At 35.9% G+C, this 25,833-nt stretch overlaps 1 protein-coding gene across 3 annotated transcripts in view; it reads right to left on the bottom strand.

Moving 5' to 3' along the window:
- MIPOL1 (mirror-image polydactyly 1) overlaps window positions 1-25,833 on the bottom strand; it is a 333,558-nt gene that overhangs the window by 137,883 nt on the left and 169,842 nt on the right. For all 3 annotated transcript variants that reach the window (XM_010835319.1, XM_010835320.1, XM_010835321.1), the window contains one exon: window positions 25,460-25,567. In XM_010835319.1, the coding sequence (XP_010833621.1) occupies window positions 25,460-25,567 (108 nt within the window). The remainder of the gene's footprint in view (window positions 1-25,459; window positions 25,568-25,833) is intronic.

Raw genomic sequence — 25,833 nt, 5'->3', positions numbered from 1 at the left:
GAATAGACTGGTTGGATCTCCCTGCAGTCCAAGGGACTCTCAAGAGTCTTCTCCAACACCACAGTTCAAAAGCATCAATTCTTCAGCGCTCAGTCTTCTTCACAGTCCAACTCTCACATCCATACATGACCACTGGAAAAACCATAGCCTTGACTAGACGGACCTTTGTTGAGAAAGTAATGTCTCTGCTTTTGAATATGCTATCTAATTTGGTCATAACTTGCCTTCCAAGGAGTAAGCGTCTTTTAATTTCATGACTGCAGTCACCATCTGCAGTGATTTTGGAGCCCCAAAATATAAAGTCTGACACTGTTTCCCCATCTATTTCCCATGAAGTGATGGGACCGGATGCCATGATCTTCGTTTTCTGAATGTGGAGCTTTAAGCCAACTTTTTCACTCTCCTCTTTCACTTTCATCAAGAGGCTTTTGAGTTCCTCTTCACTTTCTGCCATAAGGGTGGTGTCATCTGCATATCTGAGGTGATTGATATTCCTCCCGGCAATCTTGATTCCAGCTTGTGCTTCTTCCAGCCCAGCCTTTCTCATGATGTACTCTGCACAGAAGTTAAATAAGCAGGGTGATAATATACAGCCTTGATGTACTCCTTTTCCTATTTGGAACCAGTCTGTTGTTCCATGTCCAGTTCTAACTGTTGCTTCCTGACCTGCATATAGGTTTCTCAAGAGGCAGGTCAGGTGTTCTGGTATTTCCATCTCTTTCAGAATTTTCCACAGTTTATTATGATCCACACAGTCAAAGGCTTTGGCATAGTCAAGAGATGTCCTGAAGGCACTACTAAATGTATGCTTGAGTCCCTCCTTCCCTCAACATCACCACCGAAAATCTGCTTGTTTTTCTGAGTCCTACCAATCACACTCCATGAGTACAAAGCTGGAATTTTCATATTTCTACCTGCAAATAATGAACAAATGCGTACAGAGTAAAAGTGACTGAAGAAATCAGTTTTCTTTTAGATTTTTTGCTACCACTATCTTGACCACTTTAGTTCTCATTTTCCTGGCAGTTCTCTTTTCCCTTGAAATTATTATTTTTTTTTTTTCAGTTGTTCTTGAAAGGAGTGCTGGGATGCTGCAAACCACTCAATCACACTCAGAAGCAGAAGTTAAAGCCTTTTATTTTATAACACACAGTATTTTTGTGAATAAATAACTCTCAAGAATAAAAAATCAAGGGTCAAAAGACAGAACATAGAAAATATACTATAAAAATAAATGAAAAAAAGAATAAAGAATGACCTATATTTCTAAGCTGTCAATGCTCCAATTAAATAAACACAGATATAGCCCATGTAAATCATGTGATCAGCCTCAATAGGTATGTGTGTATATGCATAAATATATGAATATAAACACACATGTGCTGTGCTGTTCTTAGTCGCTCAGTCATGTCCAACTCTTTGCGACCTCATGGACTGTAACCCACCAGGCTCCTCTGTCCATGGGGATTCTCCAGGCAAGAATCCTGGAGTAGGTTGCCATACCCTCCTCCAGGGGATGTTTCCAACACAGGGATCCAACCCAGGTCTCCTGCACTGCAGATTCTTTACCAGCTAAGCTACTAGGGAAGCCCTTTAGTACAGTAAGCAAATATACTAATACATTTTTGAAAGATAGTTAACACTGGTGGAACAAAAGGACTTAAGATGCTTAGTGACTCAGCTTTTAAATAAAAACACAACTCTCCAATACTGCTGATTAAATCAAGTTTTATTTTTACTGATTTACTAAGTTTTTGGCAATACCACACAGCTTGCAGAACTTCCCTAACCAGGAATCAAACTTGTGTCTCCTGCATTGGGAGTGAGAGTCGTAACCACTGGATCACCAGGGAAGTCTTCAAGTTTTATTTTTAATCCTAAGAAGTGAGTCCAAGAAAGTTTCTTCAGGTGTTACATAGTTTCATAGTTGTTACTTAATGCTTTTCCTGATCATTGATTCAGTATTTTTTCTCTTCACGTTTACTTCAAAATTGAACATGAGATAATGTGTAATTCTCCAAATTATATTATATATTTGAATAGTTCTAAGCCATATCTCTGGCTTTCATTTCAGTTGTCTTAATTTCTATATTAAGTCTCATTTAATTTTTACAAATCTTTTGGATCTTAAAGTTTTCCCATTTCCCCTTTAAAATTATATTGGAAAATATTAGTTGTAGAGAAATATGAATTTTAAAACACCCAGTGCTTTATAATAAAAACATTCTAAACACAGGACTGATAGCTTAAGATTCAGGAAGAGAGAGAGAGGGAGGCAGAGAGAGAATTGTGGTCTTAACAACTAGGGACGTTGGAAGTGTGCTTGAGACAGATACACACATAAAGTTTTTATTAAAGAATTGTAAATCTTATATAATACAAAGAGTGGCTACACGTGAATTATGCTGAAACTTACGTCAGAGACAGGTAACTACTATCTAACAAGAACTACCACCAAGACAAACTGACACACCCAGTGGAAATCCTGTATCAAGTTTCAGGACTTAAGTTAAGCAATTTGAGAGTTTCTGGAAACAAATGTACTTATAGCACTAAGAGAATCTTTTTTCCTTTTTACTTCCTTATCAGTAGTCACAGAAAATAAAAATAAAAGATTTTAAATAAAATTATCCTTTCTCTCAGCAGTTTTATCTGACCAAAACAGTTTTCCTGATCTAGGTAAAACCATACACAATACAGTATTATTATAAATCATTATTAAAATATTTTAGTTATTTGTCATATAACTCACCAACTCAATGAACATGAATTAGAGCAAACTCTGGGAGATAGTGGAGGACAGAGGAGCCTGGCATGCTGCAGTCAACCCTGCCTGTGCTGGGTCAGAGTCAGACACAAGTTAGCGACTGAACACGTAACTTAACGCCACTTAAAATAACGTTGCTGCTTTTCCTCTGTTTCAAGCATTTTAAATTACCTCTTTCTGAATTCTTTCATATTTAACAACTCAATTATTAGTTATTTTCCTCAAGTTTTCATTATCTTTCAGGTGATACACACTATTACATGTATTCCTTTAGTATACTGTCTACAGCTAAGCATTAGCCACCTAGAGGGATGCCTACCCTTTTGAAGTACAATATCATTTTTTTTTTTTTGCAGCTTTTATGTGATGATATTAGTTGACTTATCTTTCAGTAAAGTAATAGGTATATTGTGAACTGCTTATATCTATAAAAATGAGGCAATTATCATTTTTATTTTATCATTTTCCTGAGGTACTGGGATTAGGACATTAACATGTAGCCATCATAAGATTTGGAGTATATCATTAAAATACTATTTATATTTAAAGCTGGTAAAATCAATGTTTGCTTTATGTTTTTCAATTTCTAACATAGTGATTTGTACTAAGTACTTAATACTTTTCTGACTGTGATTCTCTGATATTCTGGGTTAACAACCGTCTATACCACTATCTAGAGAAAATAAGACCTAGAATAAAGTTCTTATCCAGGGGCACATGGATGGGGTTGGGTGAGAAATAAACTTGAACCTATATGCAAATTTCTGTGCATGCGTATTTTTCAAGGGAAAATATTCAAAACTGGCATTGGCTTCTCAAAAGGGTTTAAGTACATAAAATGTTAAAAACCAGTTATATGGAGAAACAAAGAACACCTATCTCTTACCAAAAGACAAAATTATTTCCTTTATACACTACTGAGGCTTGATATTAACTGTAATATCATGGAAATGTCTTGATACTACAATTAAGAAGTTGAATATTATAGGAATGCATCACAGAGTATATGATATCTGATAATTAAGTTTGAAAACAAAAAAATACTGAAACAAACAATTCAGTAAAAACTAAACTCTGTTAAATTAAATTCTCATAGTTAAGAATATCTCAATTGGAGAATAATAAAGATTATACAATATGTAGATGTCATTTGAAATACTACAAAATTATAAGAAATGTACAAAATCATTTAAAAAGCACATGTTCCTAAACTGGAAACAGTGACTAGCTAGGAAATGATGGGCAAATTGAAACATCAACCTATATTCAAACCACTAAAGATAAAAACAAAATAATGTAACACACATTAGGCCACATTCATTTCTCTCCAAAAAAGTATTTTCATGAACTTCTTTAAATCGTGAATGGAAATACAACTGTATAATATACTGAAGACTTTTTCGCCAACCTTTATCAATCAGTGAACAAAAAGCAAAACGTATCTATAAAAACAAATGGCTTTGATACAGTATAATCTATACATTATATAGATTATAAATCATGCATTATCTGATGGACATCTGTAAGTATATGAAGGGATAAAATATATAAAATAAGAGAAGTAAATGCCGGGAACAGAACATCGAAGTATAAAGTGTAGTTCTGTTTCTGCATTATAAAAAACCCTAGCCATCATGAAGGCCTGCGCCATTCTTAGGCCACTTTCAGGCAGACTCTGAAAAGCTCTAAAGTAAACACAGGTGTTTTAAAACTAGAGCTGCTGTCACGGACAACCACAAACACCCTTAACTCTGATGTGGCAACGCCTCTTTCCCGCCCTCTGTTTTTTAAAGCAATGCCCGAAAAGAAAATGTCAAATGTTTCACCTTTCAACACCTCAAAATAAGTTAGAGCTTAAAGTATTGTTTTGCAAATCTCTAGCAAATAGATCATTTTTTCACTACTTTTAAATGTAGCCAATTAAACATTACTTGCATAAAATAAAAATAAAATTTCATAAAGAATGATCACCCTTCCTCACTTTAAACTGCTTCGCTACCATCATATTTCAGAGTACTTTAGTTTCTGAGAGCAAGATCTTTTGTTTGACCACATTAGAGAGTTTGTTCTGTTGTATAATTTTACAGAAAGTATGTGACCTTCTGTAAGGTTTAACAGACAAATCAGAAATAAATAAGAATCTTAAAAAAAAAAGTCAAGTATCTTTGGTACAAGGGAAGATTTTTCTTAAGAAATATTCAAAGCTTAAAAATCTGTAATTCTCTTTTAGAAAATTGTCTTAATGGATATCTAAAAAGGGTAGATATTGTTTATAGAGAAAAACAGAAAGGAAAATAATTTCCAAACTGCTATAGATACGGAACTCTTATTCATAAAAGAAATAAATTTTCTAACACTGAAATATTTAGTATTAAAAGTCCCCCCATAATTGTATAAAAGAGACCCCAAAGCAAAGATAACACATTAAGAATTGATTAGCGACTACCTAACTACTGAATATAAAAATTAAGTGAATGCATTTTTACGTTTTACCATAATCATCAAGAAATAGGTGCTCTTAAAAGAGTGGCCTAGTTTCTATCACTTTCCAAATAAATCCTGGAGGTTACTTTGAGAGGTTTCGTTCTACTCTAGAAGTAGATATTCGACATATAATTCTTTTCTGCAACTCATATTAGAACTCTCTGTGAAATCATACTTGTATACTTGAGTATTTATAATAAAACACTAGTAGTTTCTCATCGCCCTAACAGAGAGATAGCTGCCTTTCAAGATGACAAGAAAATGATAAAAAGTAATCAATGGGAAAAAAATTAAGAATAAATAACATTTTTAAAATCAGTAACTACATTTTTTAAAAATGTCCTGATACTTTATAATTTTTTTATTACCTTTTTTCACAATTTAAAGAACTATATTAGAGCAGCATGATAATGGTTAATCAGAGGCAATCAACTGTAAATGAGAGAAAAGCAAACAAACTTTTCCATTTTGTTCAGATGCACCCATGCATTGCTTCATCTCACATGTGAAGGACATTATATAGTATTAAGGGACAAAATAATATTAAGTTGTGACATAAACCAACAAAGTAAAGAAATTTAGAATTATGTTTGACAGTTCTGAACTGAGTCCATGGTACTTTGGTATTACAACACATTCATGATATCTACAGCACAAAGGAGCAAGGAAAGGGCACTGTGTCAGCCTTAGAAGTTAATTTCCTTGCTTTTGTTGGTTTATATTACCATCTAATATTACGTAAACAATCTGTTTCTAGGCAATTTATTTTTCCCATGATGAGCTGAGCTCATTTGGACGCTACCTTCCAGCATATAAAAATCCAGTTTAATAGCAACAGCACAAAAGCCCACCATGGACTACTATTTAAAAATCAATTTACAAAAATATAAGATAAGCGATATCCCCTAACTGGAAAGAATACAATTATTTATATTTTACACACTTTCAAAAGGTAAAGGTAATTGACACAACATAATTTATTAAAAAATGATATAACTTAGAATACTTTAGGTTTATTAATAATTATCTCTTGGTCTTTATAAAGTAAATTGACTACTTGAAAACTTATAGATCTAGATAAATTCAACATAAGTGACAACTATCAGAAGATAGGTTCCAGAATCTTTTAAGAATAATAAGTAAATTCTTTAAGAGGGAATACAGAGTTAAAAGCTGATCACCACATAATGAAACAAAAAATACAGGGGACAAATGTACTTTTTGATCACCGTAATCATGACTCCATTTCATTATCCTCTTATTATAATAAAAATGAATTGCTGTTCTATCTTTAAATGAGTAATTATGTATCAAAATTCAAATTTAAAAACTAGCACTTTTACCAAGAAGGACAGAAAAGCTCATATATAGTCAGAGTAAAATGCACAAAAATGATTCTGGACTTAATATAGCGAGTATCAAAAGAAGTAAAGATTTAACAAAATAGTTATAAACTACAAATAATACTGGAAATAGGACACTAGATTACATTGGAAAGACTTCTATGGAATATATAAAATCACACTGCATGATTTTGTGAAATTATTAAGGAAACAGAAATAAAAAAATATACGTCATTCAGATATAGTTATGGTTGTGCAATATTCAAAGTTAATATTTTCTAAAGAAAGGGTTACAAGTTTTCAAAACTTCTGAAGCTGCTATTTATCTAAAAATACTCGAGTTTTTTCAAGACTATGAAATATATATTAAAACACATATTTAATATGAATATAAGAGAAAAAAATGTTGGTGGTATATTTTGTATTGTATTCAACTTTAAACACTAAGCAATAAATTATGGATCTTTTAAATGTTTCTATGAGGCACTAGGCAAGAGTGATTCTTCAAGATGCTTTTTTTTTGTTTCAGTTAAAATTAAAATCCATGCTGTCTAATCCTTGGAGTCAATTTGTAATTAAGGGGATTTGATGAGAGACCAGGCGCTGAATTAATGATAAAATTTAATATCTGTTTTAATGCATCAACATAACAGAAAAACTAGCCAACACTGAACAACACAATAAAGTTATTTTGATATAGAAGACATACTGTAGCTATGTCAATTTATATAAAATGTTAGTTTTTAAAATATTAGTAATAAGTTAAATATGCCAACATTCTGTAGCTGCATTACACTAAAAACTATGTGTCTAAAAACCACTCAAGCCAAAGATGCTAATACAATAACGATTTGCTTGGTACAGAAAACTACACTGTTAAAAATACTTATATTGAGAATTGTATGTAATCTCTCATGAAGGACTTAACTGCTTTCCAGCATCATGTCTGAAATTAGAAACAACTTCCTCTGTAGCCAGAGTACATTAATTCTATTTGATAATTTAATGTTTTAATATATATATATTCTAGTTTAGAAAGAACATGTAATACTAAAAATCCATCAAATTAAATTTCACAGTATTTAAAAAACCATCTGGATTTTTCACTACACTTTTCACAGTATTACTACACTGCAATTCACAAGAGAATCTAATAAGTCATTCATTTCAAATCACTATTAGGTACAATCTTGTGTAGAACTTGATTGCTGGAAATGCAAAAACTGAAACAGAAAAATTTTATTTGGCCAGCAGTCTCTCTGTAGTCTCATCTAGCTTATCCCTAAAATACCAAAAAACACATTTATAAAAGATATAAAACTGATAACGCCACAGAAACACTGATACCAGCCCAATCCTGAAATCAATTAGAAAATTAAACAGAACTAACATTAAACAAGAGCAGAAGGGGGCAACAGAGTATGAGATGGTTGGATGGCATCCCTGACTCAATGGACATGCTGCCGCTGCTGCTAAGTCGCTTCAGTCGTGTCCGACTCTGTGCAACCCCATAGACGGTAGCCCACCAGGCTCCTCCGTCCCTGGGATTCTCCAGGCAAGAACACTAGAGTGGGTTGCCATTGCCTTCTCCAAAGCATGAAAGTGAGAAATGAAAGTGAAGTCGCTCAGTCGTGTCCGACTCCTAGCGACCCCATGGACTGCAGCCCACCAGACTCCTCCATCCATGGGACTTTCCAGGCAAGAGCACTGGAGTGGGATGCCATTGCCTTCTCCTCAATGGACATGAGTTTGAGCAAATTCAGGGAGAAGATGAAGGAATGGAAGCCTGGCATGCTGCAGTTTATGGGGTTGCAAAGAGTCAGACACGACTTAGGGACTGACCAACAATGAACAACAACATTAAAACACACAATTGGTAGAAAATAAATACTATCTTCAGAAATAAAGAAATCCACAGGCATAAGAGAAGGTTGGGGAATTATTTTGTCTCTAGTTTATGTCCAAACACCAAGTCTATGACAGTAAGTTTTCAAACACCATGTAAGATATTCCAATTCAGCATGCTTTATGTCAGGCCCAGATTTAAATAACAACCATTCTTCTTATGATTCTGATACACGCCTCTGTTATGAACCTATACTCAGTACCAATTAACCTATACTCAGTACCTAACAGCCAATGAATAGGACCTTCATTGCCTTTAAAGGTACCCAGGGTACTGTTTCCAAGAAAGTACTGTGGACATCTGCTCTTTTACACCTTCTTGGTCACCGTAATACCAAAGGCCAATAGGTAAGGAAAAAAAGGGAGGAGATGATGAGGGAGAGCTGGGGACAAGGGGAAAGGAGGACTGCTGACGTGGACAGCCTTAGGAAAGACCGGGAAGGAAGTCCTGGGAGCCCTGAACGGTTTCTCACATATTACGTTTCTTTTCAGGTCAGTACTTATTCTGTTATTAAAACAATTTCATTCTACTACACATCCAGTCCCATCACTTGATGGCAAATAGATGGGGAAACAATGGAAACAGTGAGAGACTTAATTTTCTTGGGTGCCAAAATCACTGCAGATGGTGACTGCAGCCATGAAATTAAAGACGCTTGCTCCTTGGAAGAAAAGCTATGACCAACACAGCATACTAAAAAGCAGAGACATGACTTTGCTGACAAAGGTCCATCTAGTCAAAGCTATGGTTTTTTCCAGTAGTCATGTATGGATGTGAGAGTTGGACTATAAAGAAAGTTGAGTGCCAAAGAATTGATGCTTTTGAACTGTGGTGTTGGAGAAGACTCTTGAGAGTCCCTTAGACAGAAAGGAGATCCAACCAGTCCTGAAATATTCAGGATATATATTCAGATCCAACCAGATATGAAAGGAAATCAGTCCTGAATATTCATTGGAAGGACTGACGCTGAAGCTGAAACTCCAATACTTTGGCCACCTGATGTGAAGAACTGACTCAATGGAAAAGACCCTGATGCTGGGAAAGATTGAGGGCAGGAGGAGAAGGGGACAACAGAGGATGAGATGGTTGGATGGCATTACCAACTCGATGGACATCACCAACTCCAGGAGTTGGTGAAAGACAGGGAAGCCTGGCGTGCTGCAGTCCATGGGGTTGCAAAGAGTCGGACCTGACTGAGCGACTGAACTGAACTGATTCTATTACCCAAATCTTTCTCCAGTTTGGCTACAGATAAGAGGACTGTGGCCAAACTGAAGTTGGTATGAGTAGGTATTATCTGGGCAAAGGAAATAGGGCAATAGGTGATGCAGAGCATTTTTTCAGTCAGGGAAATACTAGGTCCAAAGGCTGGAGAAAGACTCCAGGATCTATCTAAACCCAGCTCCCATAATGATGAGTCTGCCTGTGTGCCTGAAGTTCAGTCTTCTACTGAAAGTGTATGTCTTCACTCAAATGCTCATTTTGATTAATTTTTTTTATCATATTACAAAATGTATAAAACAATAGGAAAGCATGCAAGGTAATTTTATATTTCTATCATTTTTTGTCAAAATAATATCTTCAAATTGTTAAAATAGTACTATGAACATAAAAATTACAAAAACATTAGTAACCAATATTAGGAGCAATTAAATGTAAATATTTACAAGTATTATTTGGACAAGACTCTGATGCTGGGATGGATTGGGGGCAGGAGGAGAAGGGGACAACAGAGGATGAGATGGCTGGCATCACCGACTCGATGGACATGAGTCTGAGTGAACTCCGGGAGTTAGGGATGGACAGGGAGGCCTGGTGTGGTATGATTCATGGGGTCACAAAGAGTCGGACATGACTGAGTGACTGAACTGAACTGAACTGAACAAGTATTATATTTGGGGTTTGCCTCTGACAAACTCCACAGAAGTTTCCCACAGTAATTCAGTATTCCTTTTATGGAAGAGGGAACAGTTCACAGTTGTTTCATCTGAATCTCATCAGTTTTATTGTGTCTTGGTGTACTTGATGAACTTACACAGGCTTTGATGATTTGGCTATACCTGGTGCAGTAATCCACAGAGTCACCCTTTAATGCAATCATTCCTTTCAGAGAGCCTATAATGAATGCATCATGGCAATTCTCCATTTGGCATGCAGACTTTAAACCCGGTCTAGCTGAGAGTCTTGCCCATTATAAAGAAAGAAAACATTTATTGTGTGGAAAAGAAAGCCTACATGGAAATAGAATACTATTAGGAACCAGGATAAAATCTATTTTCACCTCTCTTCTTTAGAATTTCATACTTTTTATTGACATATTGGCTCCAACTTTTCCAACTGTCTATTTCATAACTTCAGAGTACCCATGGCCTACAGCAGTCTGCTGCTGTTGCTGCTTAGCCACTTCAGGAGTGTCTGGCTCTGTGCAACCCTATGGACCTCAGCCTGCCAGCCTCCTCTGTCCGTGGGATTCTCTAGGCAAGAATACTAGAGTGGGTAGCCATGCCTACCTCCAGGGGATCTTCTCTACCCGGGGATTGAACCCAGGTCTCCTGCACTGCAGGCAGATTCTTTACCGCTGAGCTACCAGGGAAGCGCACAGCAGTCTGCCTGGCCCTAAACCTACCTTGGGATCTTTTGGCTCAGATTTCAAAGCTCACTGTTGTGTTCTCTCTCAGTTTCCTGATTCCAAATGATTAAATTATCATCTAACCACTAGCAAAGTAACACTCAAAATTCTCCAAGCCAGGTTTCAACAGTACATGAACCATGAACTTCCAGATGTTCAAGATGGATTTAGAAAAGGCAGAGGAACCAGAGATCAAATTGCCAACATCCGCTGGATCATCAAAAAAGCAAGAGTTTCCAGAAAAACATCTACTTCTGCTTTATTGACTACGTCAAAACCTTTCACTGTGTGGATCACAACAAACTGTGGAAAATTCTGAAAGAGATGGGAATACCAGACCACCTGACCTGTATCCCAAGAAATCTGTATGCAGGTCAAGAAGCAACAGTTAGAACTGGGTATGGAACAACAGACTGGTTCCAAATCAGGAAAGGAGTATGTCAAAGCTGTATATTGCCTGCTTATTTAACTTATATGCAGAGTATATATCATGAGAAATGCTGGGCTGGATGAAGCACAAGCTGGAATCAAGACTGCCAGGAGAAATATCAATAACCTCAGATATGCAGATGACACCAAACTTACGGTAGAATGTGAAGAAGAATTAAAGAGTCTCTTGATGAAAGTGAAAGAGGAAAGTGAAAAAGTTGGCTTAAAACTCAACATTCAGAAAACTAAGATCATGGCATCTGGTCGTATCACTTCATGGCAAACAGATGGGGAAACAAAGGAAACAGTGACAGACTTTATTTTTTTGGGCTCCAAAATCACTGCAGATGGTGACTGCAGTCATGAAATTAAAGACATTTGCTCCTTGGAAGAAAAGTTATGACCAACCTAGAAAGCATATTAAAAAGTAGAGACCTTGCCAACAAAAGTCCATCTAGTTAAAGCTATAGTTTTCCCAGTAGTCATGTATGGATGTGAGAGTTGGACTAGAAAGAAAGGTGAGCACTGAAGATGATGGTTTTAAACTGTGGTGTTTGAGAAGACTCCTGAGAGTCCCTTAGATGGCAAGGAGATCCAACCAGTCCATCCTAAAGGAAATCAGTCCTGAATATTCATTGGAAGGACTGATGCTGAAGCTGAAACTATAATACTTTGGCCACCTGATGGGAAGAGTTGACTCATTGGAAAAGACTCTGATGCTGGGAAAGATTGAAGGCAAGAGAAGGGGACAACAGAGGATGAGATGGTTGGATGGCATCACCAACTCGATGGACATGAGTTTGAGTAAGCTCCAGGAGTTGGTGAAAGACAGGGAAGCCTGGTGGGCTGCAGTCCATGGGGTTGCAAAGAGTCAGACACAACTGAGTGACTGAACTAAAGTGAACCTACCAATCTTTTTGAACTGGATGAGATGGTCAGATAGCATCAGCAAACTCTAGGAGATAGCTGAGGACAGAGGAGCCTGGGGTCACAGAGTAGGACACAACTTAGCAACTGAACAACAACAAATACAGATCATTATTAGCTAGCTTTGGGCTAGACAGGCACACATCAGATTTCTTATAAAAGGAGAATGCTTGAGGATATGTTAACTGATCTTCTCTCCATTCTTTAAATCTTCCTCCAGGTTATATTCATATAATCCTTACACTTACACTTCACAGAAAAGCTCCTCAAAAAATAATCTACCTTTTCCCCACTTTTAAATGTATTAACTCTGCAATTTACTAGATTGAAGGCTACCATCAGAACCACTGAACTGCAGCTGCAACAACAAAGGTACCATTGCCTTCCTAGTTGTCAGATCAAATGGACACTTGTGATTATATTTGACTTTGTAGAATTTGACCCTGTGAACTACTCCATACACAGAACTTTATTCTATTCTGAATCTATGATAACACAACCTCTTGGTAATCTTTCTGACTCGCTTCTCAGTCTCTTTTGTGAACCATTTATTTCTGTGCATCAGTAGTGAGATTCTGGAATACTCTTGTTTCATGTATCTTTTCTTCTAAATCTGACCTCTGAATACTCTCATATACTTCAGAGATTTGAACTGCAACCTGTACAAAATCTGGTATCATTCTCCCCCTTCTCCAGTAATTTCCTGCCACTATACTTCCCACAGTATGGTCACATGCTCTAAGAGAAAGATGTACATGTAAGAGTATTTTTCAAAGTTTTGCTTATGATATCGAATAGCTTGAATGAAGATGCTCGAAACAGAAGACAGAAAATTACAAGGTATGTATCAAGCACAGGGATTTATAGAGTCAACAAATTGATGATGCAGATCTGTACTTACAGAGGCAGAAAGATCTTTTTATTTGGTGAGTTACTTCATTTCTGTTTATATTAAATCCATAACAACACAGAGAAAAAAGGCCTGGAATGGAATCACTGGCTTTATGTGGTACACGTGCCTGATTCTGAAGCAACTGCTGTGGCCAGGAGAATCTGACATTCTGATCTGTCAGACCTGAGGCCACAGAGGTATTATCACCAGCCAAACTACATGCGAGGAATAAGGACAGTCTGTTTCTTACAAGAGAACAAAGGTTATAAAAATCAGGTGAAGGATGAAAAAATTCTGAGTAGCAAAATTACTGTTGAACACTACCATTACACTAGGCAAATGTAAAAACAAAAGAAAGAAAAACTAGTTGCTATGGTCTGAATTTCTGTCACTCCAAAATTTCAATGTTGAAATCTTAACCCTTAAAGATGATGGTATTAGAAAGGTGACCTTTGAAATGGGAGGTGATTAGGTCACGAGTATAGAGAGTTCATGGTATTGATGTAGACCCCACAGTGATCCCTTGCCCCTTTCACCACGAGAAGACACAGTGAGAGGTGCTAGCTACGAAAAAAAGAGAAGGCCCTTACCAGATCCTTACCATACCGGTATCTTGATCTTGGACTTTCCAGCCTCCAGAATTGTGAGAAATAAATATCTGCTATTTATAAGGTACTTGGTCTGTGATATTTTGGTTATAGAAGTCGGAATGAACCAAGATAATGGCACTAATACATATATCAGAAAAGTATACTTAAAGGTATGAAGCTGTAAGCAGTCTGAAAAGGAACAGTATATAATAATGTAATGTATATGCATAGCCTGAGAGAGTTATAAATATCTATATAACAAAGAATAGAGCAGACAAATGTATAAAGCAAGAAATTCCTAGCAATATGAGAAAATTATAAGAATGGAATTATAGTGGAAGCATAAATTGAGTTCAACTGAATATATATTGACCTCATACACTGAACAGAGACTGTAATTTATTTATTTAGTCGATGATATCTTTCAAAGTGGATTATTTACATGGTAAGAAGTAAAACATTAATATATTTTAAAATATAAGTGTTTAAATTATATTCTCTAAATTATCCTGGATCAAACAAAAAAAATCAAAACAGAACCAACTCATGAAAAAAATGAACATTTGATCCCTCCCAAAACTATAGACATAGCTGGACTTATAGTCAAGAGTAAAGTGTATAGCCTTACAATTTTATTTTTTAAAAAAAGACTGAGATAAGCTAATTAACTTATAAAAATTAGAATAAAACAGAATAAAGAGTGAAAAGGGAAACAGAAATGGAAACTTTAGCAAGTTGAAAGGATAAATAAAACCAAGAATTTATTAAAAGAAAATAAAATGCATAAAGCCCAGGAAAGACTTTATAAGAAAAAAGAGAAAGGGAGACAGAAAGCAGATATACGCCACAATACAGATGAAAGAGTGAATACAGAGAAACAGAAGAAATTCAAAAACTGAGAAAATTATCTACAATTCTATAATATCAAATCTGAGATGTGAAAAGGGTATTTCCTAGAAAAAAAATACAGACCAACAAAACTGACTTATGAAAAATAAAAACTAGATATAGTGAAACTACTGAAAAAGCAATTTACAAATTCACTGTAATAAAAAGTTACCAAGAGTACATGGTTTTAAAAATTGATTCTACTTAATACTTAAGGCAAGATCATTCTCATGCAATTTTAAAGCTGCCAAGATTTCTGCTGAAGGCAGAAATTTTGGTCATTCTCTAAGCTAGTAACATTAACATCAAAACAGGTGCAACCAAATAAGCCAAAACAAACTCGAGAATTCAGGTCTAGATGACATGCCTACTACAAAGCTAGTGATCAACAGAGTGGTACCATCATAGAGACAGATATGTTAGATCAATAGAACAGAACTAAGAGTCCTGAGCTAAACTCTCAAATTTACGATCACTGACTTTTGAGAAGGTGTCAAGATAATTCTGTAGGGAGGAAAACAGTCTTTCAAATAGTGCAGAGAAAACTGGATACACACATGTAGAAAAAGTATTTGGACTCCTACCTTATACAATACCTAAAAATTCATTAAAAATTGGTCAAAGGTCTAAATGTTTAAATGTCCATCAGCTAATAATCTGATAATCAGATTATAGTATATCTGTACAATGATTATGCATCAAAGAAAAAGGAAGGATGATACATGCTACAATATGAACAAACTTTGAAAATATTATGCAAAGTGAAAGAAGCCAGTCACAAAGAATCACATATCCTATAATTTCATTTATAAAAAATCTCCAGAATGGCAAATCTATAGAGAGAGAAAGTAGCTTAGTGGTTGCTTGAGACTGAGGAGAGGATGTCAGCAGGAATGAGGAATGATAGTTAAAAATGTACAGGATGTTTTAGGTGAATGTTGAAAATGTTCTAAAATTACGATTGTGGTTATGTTATGTCTGCACAAATATGCAAATACACCAAAAAACACGGAATTGTAAACTGTAAACAAGTGAATTTTATTGTATATGAAATACTTATCAATAAAGCTGTAAGATGCAAAACAAAACAAAACAGCGCAAAACAAAACCACAAGACTGATGGACAAAGGACCAAAAGAAAGCAAAGAAAAACCAACAGAAAAAAAAATGACAAAAAACATGAACAAATACACCTAATTATTTATATTCTCACATATAATCCCTTGGATATATGAAAAAAAATTTACACTCACTAACGAACAAACAAAACAGGTAATTTTCATTTATATTTGAGAACGTGAACTTTGGAGATCAATAGCCTTGGTTCAGACCTAAGGTACACCACTAACTACTACTCCTAACATGGGTCACGTTAATTAACACATGTTGCTTAGTTTATTACCCTATAAAATTAGAAACAGCTGTACCTGCTATCTCAAAGGTCTAAATACTTTACCACTGTAAGTAAATTCCTTACTACTATATGGAATAAGAGTACCTGACACTCAGTTACGCACTGTATGAGGGCAGACGATTATAACTTTTAAAATTCCCAGGAAAACAATGACAAAACAAATCCAACAGTTTATTCAAGGAGTTGTTCAACATCCAAGAACTCAATAAAATACATCTTACTAATAAGAACTTTTAAAAAATTCTAGAAAGAAGCTACTTAAATATGACAAAACAATATCAAAGTCCGACAGTAGATGTAATGCTTATGCCTAGGTTGCAGAAAGCTGGAACAAGCTGTCACTCCACTTTGACAGTAAGAAAAGCTAAATAAGGCACAAAGCCATACTTTTTCTTGAGCTCATCAGACAACTAAGCTCAGCAGAAAACCAGTTTTAACTTCAAGGAGGGAGAAGCATGCAAAGCAAATGGGATACACAGTCTAGCTGACTGAGAGCAGACCACAGGAAGAAGGGTTAGCTATCTATCGCAAAGAATCTTCGGAAATTCCTGACAAAAGGTGACTTGCAACTACGGGTAGATATTTCCCCATAGATCTCCATCAGGTGCTCATGAGAAATATTAAGGACCAGAAATATTAAGAAAACCAGAGAGAGCTTCCCTCAGTGATGTAGGCATGCAGGGGATGTGGGGGAGGGAACTGCTGCTATGGAAAGGAACAAACCACCCCACCCCTCTATCCCAACACCAGCCCTTTCTGTAAACAGATCAAAAGCCATATACAGCTAAAAGAAGGACAGTAAACTTCAGGACACAGGAAAAAAAACAAAACAAAACACACTCTGCGTGAGAGTGGTAGAAGAAAGAACTCTTTCTATTCCTGGGTGAGCAGCAAGAAATAGATCCAGGCCCAGGATCCTACACCAATATCATTAGATAGGTAGATTCTACATTGAGAAAGGGGCATGAATGTCTCTCTTTTACAATACCTGTCACAGATACAAGTCAGAGTTTGGCTCCCATGGAGAGGAATCCTGACCCCAAAGTCCAATCACAAGGGGACTGTGTAAGATAGAAGCAGAAAAACTCTTCAGTTCTTCAATACCAGATGGTAAAAATCAGCATCCAAATGCTAGATAAGCACAGGAGTGTACAGTGAGACACCCTCGAGGTATAAGTACATAGGATCAACTGAAAATGAAGGGTGGAAGATGAACACTGAGAAAGTCCTCCAGCACTGCACCTCTATCCTTAGAAAAAGGCCAACAGCAATTCATTCTGAGAACAGCTTGAAACTTAGGATGCACTAACAGTGACCATAACAACAAAACCCAAATCCAGACCAACTCCTCAGTAGATCAACTCAATACTCACACTACTGGCCTGATAGAAGAAGCACCATTCTACCCACACTGTCTAGCATTTAAAAAAGAAAAAATTATGAGATACACGAAAAGCAAAAGCAAAACAACAAACATGTCAAAAGACAAAGCAACCACACAACCAGACTCAGGGATGATCTATATATTGGAACTATTCAGTGAGACTCTAAATTATGAAAGGAAATATAAAATCCCATGGTAAGTATCACAACTAGTTGGTGTAATGTAGAATCCATTCTCATTAAAATTAGGTAAAAGTCAAGCAGGGTATCTATTGCAATTCCTAGTCAAGATTAATTTGGCAGGTCTAGAAACTGTGAGAGAGGAGAGGAAATATTATTAACATTTCATTTACATACCTTAGCACTTTTTCACTGGCTACAATGAACATATAAAATTTTTTAACAATGTATTATTTTGAAATAATTCAAGACCACAAAATCTTGCAGAGCAGGGAGGAAGAAGACAGTGGGATAAATGGAGAGAGTACATGGAAACATATACATGACCATATGTAAAATAGATAGCCAATGGGAATTTGCTATATGACTCAGGGAATTCAAACCAGGGCTCTGTAACAACCTAGAGGGGTGGGAGGTGGGAGGGAAGTTATAGAGAGAGGGGATATAGGTATATCAACGGCTGATTCGTGTTGCTGTATGGCAGAAACCAAAACAGACCATGAAAAGCAAATGAAGTTCTTTTATTTATCCAATCATTATTTCACCCTTGTTTTCAACAGCTGCTTTCTCTCTGTATATTTAAGGAATTATTCCCCCTTTTGCTTTCAGTATATTTAAGATGATATACCATTATTACTGTCAGGAAGTCAGATAGCAAGAATTCAGGCAACAGGTGTGATCCTAAACCAGCTGTAAAGCTAACTGTAGAAGAATGAATTCTTGAGACTTTTTATGAGCTTCTCCACAGTAAGATAATCAAGTTTTCTTACTTTCATATTTTGCATGAAGGGCTTGACTCTTGTTCACCTAAACAGTGATGGTGTGATCATCTAAGACACCAGCTTCAGGAAAAGATCTTCATTACATTCTGGTTTAAATAGGCCCTTGGCTCTGTTTTCTGTTTGTCTTGTCCTCGTAGTCCTTAAAATTCAAAGTTCAAATTCACCACCATTTGACAAACGCACTGAGGGGGCAAGATGACTTCAGGCAATCACTTATTTCCCATGTTTGTTCATTTGTTTTTCTATTTCCATGTTGCTTTAAGCCTTTTCAGATTCCTTGTCTTCTCAGTCATTTTGTAAAATATTCTTAAAGTAATAGGCAACCTTTTTATTGTTTTTATCAAGAAAGTTATTCAGAATATCTGTCTTCTTTCATTGCTGAAAATGTTAGACTTACTAAAGGTTTTGGGGTAGAAAAGGGTCACTTGTGTTTTAGAATGACAGCTAATAGAAGTGTGACAATGATTACAAAGGTGAGAAACTGAGGGGGAAAAAGTTAGATTGGAAGGTACTATTACCTTCTAGATCATGAACTTGACACAGAGCCAAGGCATAATAATACAAAAGAGAGTAAAATAGAAAAGAAGTCACTGTTGCAGAATTGACAGGACTGGATGTTCTGTCACTGTGTAGTAGGTGAGAGTTTGAAAGGACATGAAGAGCATGTCAATTACATATTAGGCTACAAGTCTAGGAGATTGGGAATGCCATTAATTAACAGATGTTAACTGACCAATAAGGAGAAGGCAGTGGCACCCCACTCCAGTACTCTTGCCTGGGAAATCCCATGGATGGAGGAGCCTGGTAGGCTACAGTCCATGGGGTTGTGAAGAGTCGGATACGACTGAGCGACTTCACTTTCACTTTTCACTTTCATGGACTGGAGAAGAAAATGGCAACCCACTCCAGTATTGTTGCCTGGAGAATCCCAGGGACGGGAGCCTGGTGGGCTGCCATCTATGGGGTCGCACAGAGTCGGACACGACTGACGTGACTTAGCAGCAGATCAATAAAGTTAAGAGGAACTAAAGAACCTCTTGATGAAGGTGAAAGAGAAGAGTGAAAAAGCTAGCTTAAAACTCAACATTCAAAAAACTAAGACACTAGCATCAGGTCCCATCACTTTATGGCAAATAGACAGGAAAAATTGGAAACAGTGACAGACTTTATTTTCTTGGGCTCCAAAAATCACTGCAGATGGTGACTGCACCCTGGAAGTTAAAAGACACTTGCTCCTTGGAAGAAACACTATGATAAACCTAGACAGCATATGGAAAAAGCAGAGACATCACTTTGCTGAAAAAGGTCCATATAGTCAAAGTTATGGTTTTTCCAGTAGTCATATATGGATGTGAGAGTTGGACCATAAAGAAGGCTGAGCATCACAGAATTGACGTTTTTGAACTGTCGTACTGGAGAAGATGCTTGAGAGTCCCTTGAACAGCAAGGAGATCAAACCAGTCAATCCTAAAGGAAATCAACCCTGGTATTCATTGAAAGGACTGATGCTGACACTGAAGCTCCAATACTTTGGCCACCTGAAGTGAAGAGCCAACTCATCGGAAAAGACCCTCATGCTGGGAAAGATTGAGAGCAAAAGGAGGAGAAGAGGGTGATAGAGGATGAGATGTTGCATAGCATCATCAACTCAATGGACATGAGTTTGGGCAAACTCACAGAGATGGTGAAAGACAGGGAAGCCTGGTGTGCTGCAGTCCATGGGGTTGCAAAGAGTCACACATGACTGAACAACTAAACAACAACAAACTGATCAATTTGGAAGTAAATAGAAAATTGTTAAGAATGATTTAAAATATATAGCATTATGTCACTAGAAAAATAAGTCAGGGCATAGATGACCACATAGGGACTTAAAAGTTCTCCAAGTGGCTCACTTGCTAAAAGGCTCAATGATGTTAAAGGCCAGCTTCCCTGCTCATGCAGACAGTAAAGAATCTGCCTGCAAGGCAGGAGACCCAGTTTCACTCCCCGGGTTGGAAAGTTCCCCTGGAGAAGTATTTCCAAGAATAATCCAGTATTCTTGTCTGGAGAATTCCGCAGACAGAGGAGCCTGATGGGCTGTCATCCATGGGGGCGCAAAAGGTCAGACATGACTGATTAACATATTTTTCTCTTGGCATTTGTGTGTTTGTGTGTGACAGTGCTCAGTTGCACATGTCCGACTCCTTGCGACTCCATGGACAGTAGCCCGCCAGGCTCCTCTGTCCATGGAATTTTTCAGGCAAGAATACTGGAGTGCGTTGCCATTCTGTACTCCAGGGCTCTTCCTGACCCAAGGATTGAACCCACATCTCTGTGTCTCCTGCATCAGCAGATGGATTCTTTACCACTGCATCACCTAGGAAGCCCCAACTTCACACCTATAAAATTGAGATTCTTCCTTCTTCTGTCATCCCCACTGTAGAATTCCTCTTATGTCTCACTGGCAAAAAGAAAAGCTTACAAAGTGTTTAACTTTTCCAGCTTCTATAAAGCTGTAAAGGTAAACAAAGGAGAATATAACTGAGAATAAATGTTAAGTTATAGAGTCAACAGAGTTTGGCTCAGGTCCTGACTTCCTCCCAGGTTGAAGAGAGGACTTAGGAAGTCAAATTCAGGGTTTCGTTTCAAGTTTACTGAAGTAAAGGAGACACTAAGATATCCAAGTGGAAGGGCAGACAAAGCAGTCGTTAGGACACAAATGACAGATGATGTTGCAGGAACGGATGAAATTAGAAAAGACAAGCCTACAATAAACAAAACACCAAATGCTGGCAAGAATATGGAGCAACAAAAACTGTCATTCATAACTAGCAAATCCAAAATGGTACAGCCATTTGGGAAAACAGCTTGGCATCTCCTCAAAAACTAAATATACTTTTACCATACGATTCAGCAATCATGGTTCTTTGCATTTACTGAAATGAGTTGAAAACTTACATCCACAGAAAAACGTGCATGTGGATGCTTACAGCAGATTTATTCATAAATAAATGCCCAAATTTGGACGCAACCAAAAGATGCCTCAATAGGTGGGTGAATAAATAAATTGCGGTATATGCAAATAATGAAAATTTATTCAATACTAAAAAGGAATGTAGTATAAAGCCATCAAAAGATATGGATGAACTTTAAATGATTATTAAGTGAAAGAAACCTATGTGCACACAACTACTACATGACATTCTAGAAAAGACAAAATTATGGACACACTAAAATGATTAATGGCTGGGTAGGTGCTGAGGTGAAGGAGAGATAAATAGGTGGAATGCAGAGGATTTTTAGAGTGAAACTCTTCTGTATACTTTTTCACAGTGAAACTCTTCTGTAATACTACAATGATATTAGTAAATATTTGTTATTTACATTTCTCAAAATCAACAGAATGTACAACACTAAGTGAACCCTAATGTAAACTACAGACTGTGGGTTACACTGATGTAGGTTATGGATTACAATAAATGTACCTTTCCTGTACTGGATGCTGGGGGCATCTGAACGTATGGAACACTGAGTGTGAAGGAGTTCTAGTTTGTTTGATTTTGCTGTGCAGCTAAAACGTCTCTAAAATAAAAAATCTGTTTTTTTGGTTTTTTTTTTAAGAAACAAAAAGTAGGGGACTAATCACATAACTTAGGGGAATATTTACACTTTAGGAACTGGTAGAAGAAAGGCACAAGCTAAAGAATAACAATCAAAGAAAAGAAAAATGATGAGGATATGGAAGCAAAGAATTATAGGAAGGTAATTCATGAAGGCAGGGGCTAGTAAGATGAAAATGTGTTCCAGTTAGGCTTACTGGGATACTAAGCAGGATATGCAATGATAAGTTTCATGGGTTTAACCATCAGAGGTTACATATAATTTAAGAAAGAGTATGTTTCAATGGAATTACAGTGGTGAAGTCCAATTGTAGGAGGTTAAAGATATGTGATAAGGGAAGTAAATGAAATCAAACAGGAAAGAAAGGCAGTTTATATGACATTTCTTATTAAATCTAATGCCTGAATATTTATGCCTAATCTAAATTTACTTTAAAATCATTAGATGTTCAAAATTGTGTTGAGAAATAAATTTAATAGTGGATAAAATTTATTTTAAATGAAGGAATGAACTATCTTTTTAATTTACGTAACTTTCAGGGTATAGATTAGTATCAGTATAAATTTAGCCTTTCATCCTATATGTATCACTGTGTTCTACTTATTATTAGGGAAAATTTTAAATATTATAAAAGTAGGGAAACAGTGTCATGCTGCCAAATTTAACTAGTACGTATTCCATGCTTGGACTTCCCTTGTAACTTAGTCATTAAGCAATCTTCCTGCAATGCAGGAGAACAGGGTTCGATCCCTGGATTGGGAAGATTCCCTAGAGAAGGAAATGGCAACCCACTCCAATATTCTTGCCTAGAGAATCCCATGGACAGAGGAGTCTGGCAGGCTACAGTCCTTGGGGTCGCAAGAGTTGGACACGACTTGGTGACTAAACCACCACCATTCTATACTACTTCAAAAACAATGCATTTAAGGATCAACAAAATTCTTATTTTATGCTTTATCACAAAAAATAATTTACAAAGCATTTCCTGGTTATTAGGATAAACAAAGATATCATTCAAATGGCACTAGATTACTAAAAAGTATCCACATATAATGTATCCATGTATAATAATCATGTTATTTCCCACAGTCATCACTTTGGAAAGTTCTATGTAATGTAGAACCATTAACTTTGATTTTTTCCAACATACCTGTAGGACTGTTTCCTTTAAGAATTATAGCATAATGCAATGTAATAAAGCACAAAAACTTCAGCTATCATCCTATTCAAATTTATATTACCTTTATCAGTGATATTAATAATACTACCACTTATGTTAAAATACTAGAAATATTATTGGCAGACTGAAATCTACTAGAGACAGATTCTGTTTAAAAATTCTTCCTCAACTTCATTAGATACTAGTCAAATATTTACAGTTAACATTTTTTTAAAATGACACCTGTAAATGTATTTTAAGAGATAAGCATATTGCTTAGAAAGGAGAAAGTTTGTTCACCAAACAGCTTGGTAATAAACTTATTATTATCCATATCTTATATGGCAATTTAAAGACATGAAGTGTAATAATAAAAGGACTAAATAAAGAATAAAGACCCTGAAAGGTAAGAAAAATTTTTAAAAATGATTCAGAATAAAGCAGATATATTATAAATGACCTAATTTTAATAATAAACTTAAAGGTTTTCTATGAGTAATTATGGCACAAGATAACTAAAGAATGATTTTATGGGGGTTTATTTTTATTTTGTGTTGAATTTACAGGTTTCTTTTGGTCTACAATTTGCCTTCTAATTTTAATAATCTCTTGGAACTATGCATCTTTTTCTCTCTACACATAGTGGCTATCATTTAATTCAATTTAACATAAATACACAAACAAAAATGCCAGAATAAATATCATGCAATTATTATTAACTTAACAAACTAGAATTCTTATTTTAGGTCCTATTTTAAATACTGATAGCCATGTCAAACAGAGCACATAATACCTGTCCCTTAAGGCTGATAAACTAACACTCATGATGGAGGCTCTCTCTAAAAGAACTTTACCTTTGATTTGCAAATATACATCTAAGTAATTATATGCTTAATTTTACTCATACAATAGACAATTCCTTGGGTAACTGAAAAATAATCATAGCAATCTACAGTTCTTTTCTTTCCCATTTATTGTTCTGGTCTGTCTATAAATTCGAGAGAAAAAAGAAAAGTGCGTTAAATAGTAATAGCAAAGTTATTACACACACACACTGCCGAGAATGAAGCTAAATATACTTTGTAGAAAATCCATCTTCAACCAAACCTCATACTTCATGAACAGATTAAAAATATTTCTACATCAAATGTCACCATTTTCCTCAATGTTGGTTGATGATTCTGGTTTACTGACTTATCCTTCTAATGACATGATGTTCTTTTGTAATCTGCAGCAAGAAACGAATTTAAGACAACAAAATACAATACAAACTTCTTGACAGCACATTTTTCTTTAACTGTGCCATTAACAACAACGATGAACATTTTGTTTCCTGTGGCTATGCTGTGTTTTTATTTTTAACCCGTTAATGAGAACGTAAGCACCTTGAGGGCAGGGGCCTCTATTATGTCACAGGCATTATGCTAGGAACCAGGGCAAAGACAAAAAAGAGAATGAAAAGTATCTTAAGAAAAAAAGATAATTAGTTAAATTGAAATAATGTCCTTTTTCATTAACTATAGGATCTATATTAAAATCAAACAGAATTTTTGTCATGATATATACTCTACTTGTCTCAAGTTCTAATAGAATATATTTTCTTTCTTTCATTTTTTGCTGTAGGTAACATCTTAAGTATTCTTTCAATTCCCAAACATATTCATGTACCTTTCAAGGAGCGTCAATTCTGTGGGTCACTAATATTATAAGTCATTTAGAAAATTACTGTAATAATTACTGATGCAAAGAAAAAGCCCATTATATATTTTTTTCTTTCAGAGTGGCCACTTTTTCTTAACCACTAAAGGTAACAACGTACTTTGAAATCACAATGAGCATGAACCTAAAGTTGTTAATATACCACTACTTGAAATTCAGAAAATCTGTTGTTTTCATGTACACATACACGAAATAAAATAATACCGTGACAGAAGGGTGCTGTATCTGTGTTTAAAGAGGGGGCTGTTGGCAAACACCACAGCTCACTTCTGCTGAAATGTACACAACCGATATATGCAGCACAGAAAGCTGGCACCAAGGGCTTACAGCCTTAATTTGCCTGCAAGAAGGAATGGAGATTTACCTTCAATGCACGTTCTTGATTGTTTTCAGCAGTCAGATGTCTCATGTTGTTTGCTGAAGTCTGCTTCTGCTCTTTCAGATGATGAAGCTCCTGCTCCAGCCGTTTGCACTGCCACAGGGAAAGAATCCCATTAAGTAAAGGAGTCACGGCATTTTTTTCACAAACCCACATGAATTGATGTAAATAATACCATCTTACTCTCCCAAAAAGTATCCTTTGCAATAAGAATAGTAAGTGAAAAGCACTGTTGAAAATGAACAAAATAATATTGCGTACAGTACTCTGGCACATTCAATTGCAATTTTCAGTTTTGATTTTTATTAATCTAAATGCTACCATATAAATTAGAAAAATACCCATTTCTTGTAAAATTA

Source organism: Bison bison, unplaced genomic scaffold, assembly GCF_000754665.1.
Source record: "Bison bison bison isolate TAMUID 2011002044 unplaced genomic scaffold, Bison_UMD1.0 scf7180017864041, whole genome shotgun sequence".
Taxonomy (NCBI): Eukaryota; Metazoa; Chordata; class Mammalia; order Artiodactyla; family Bovidae; genus Bison; species Bison bison.
The sequence above is the reverse complement of the archived record's forward strand: the minus strand, read 5'-3'. Positions and strand labels throughout refer to the sequence as shown.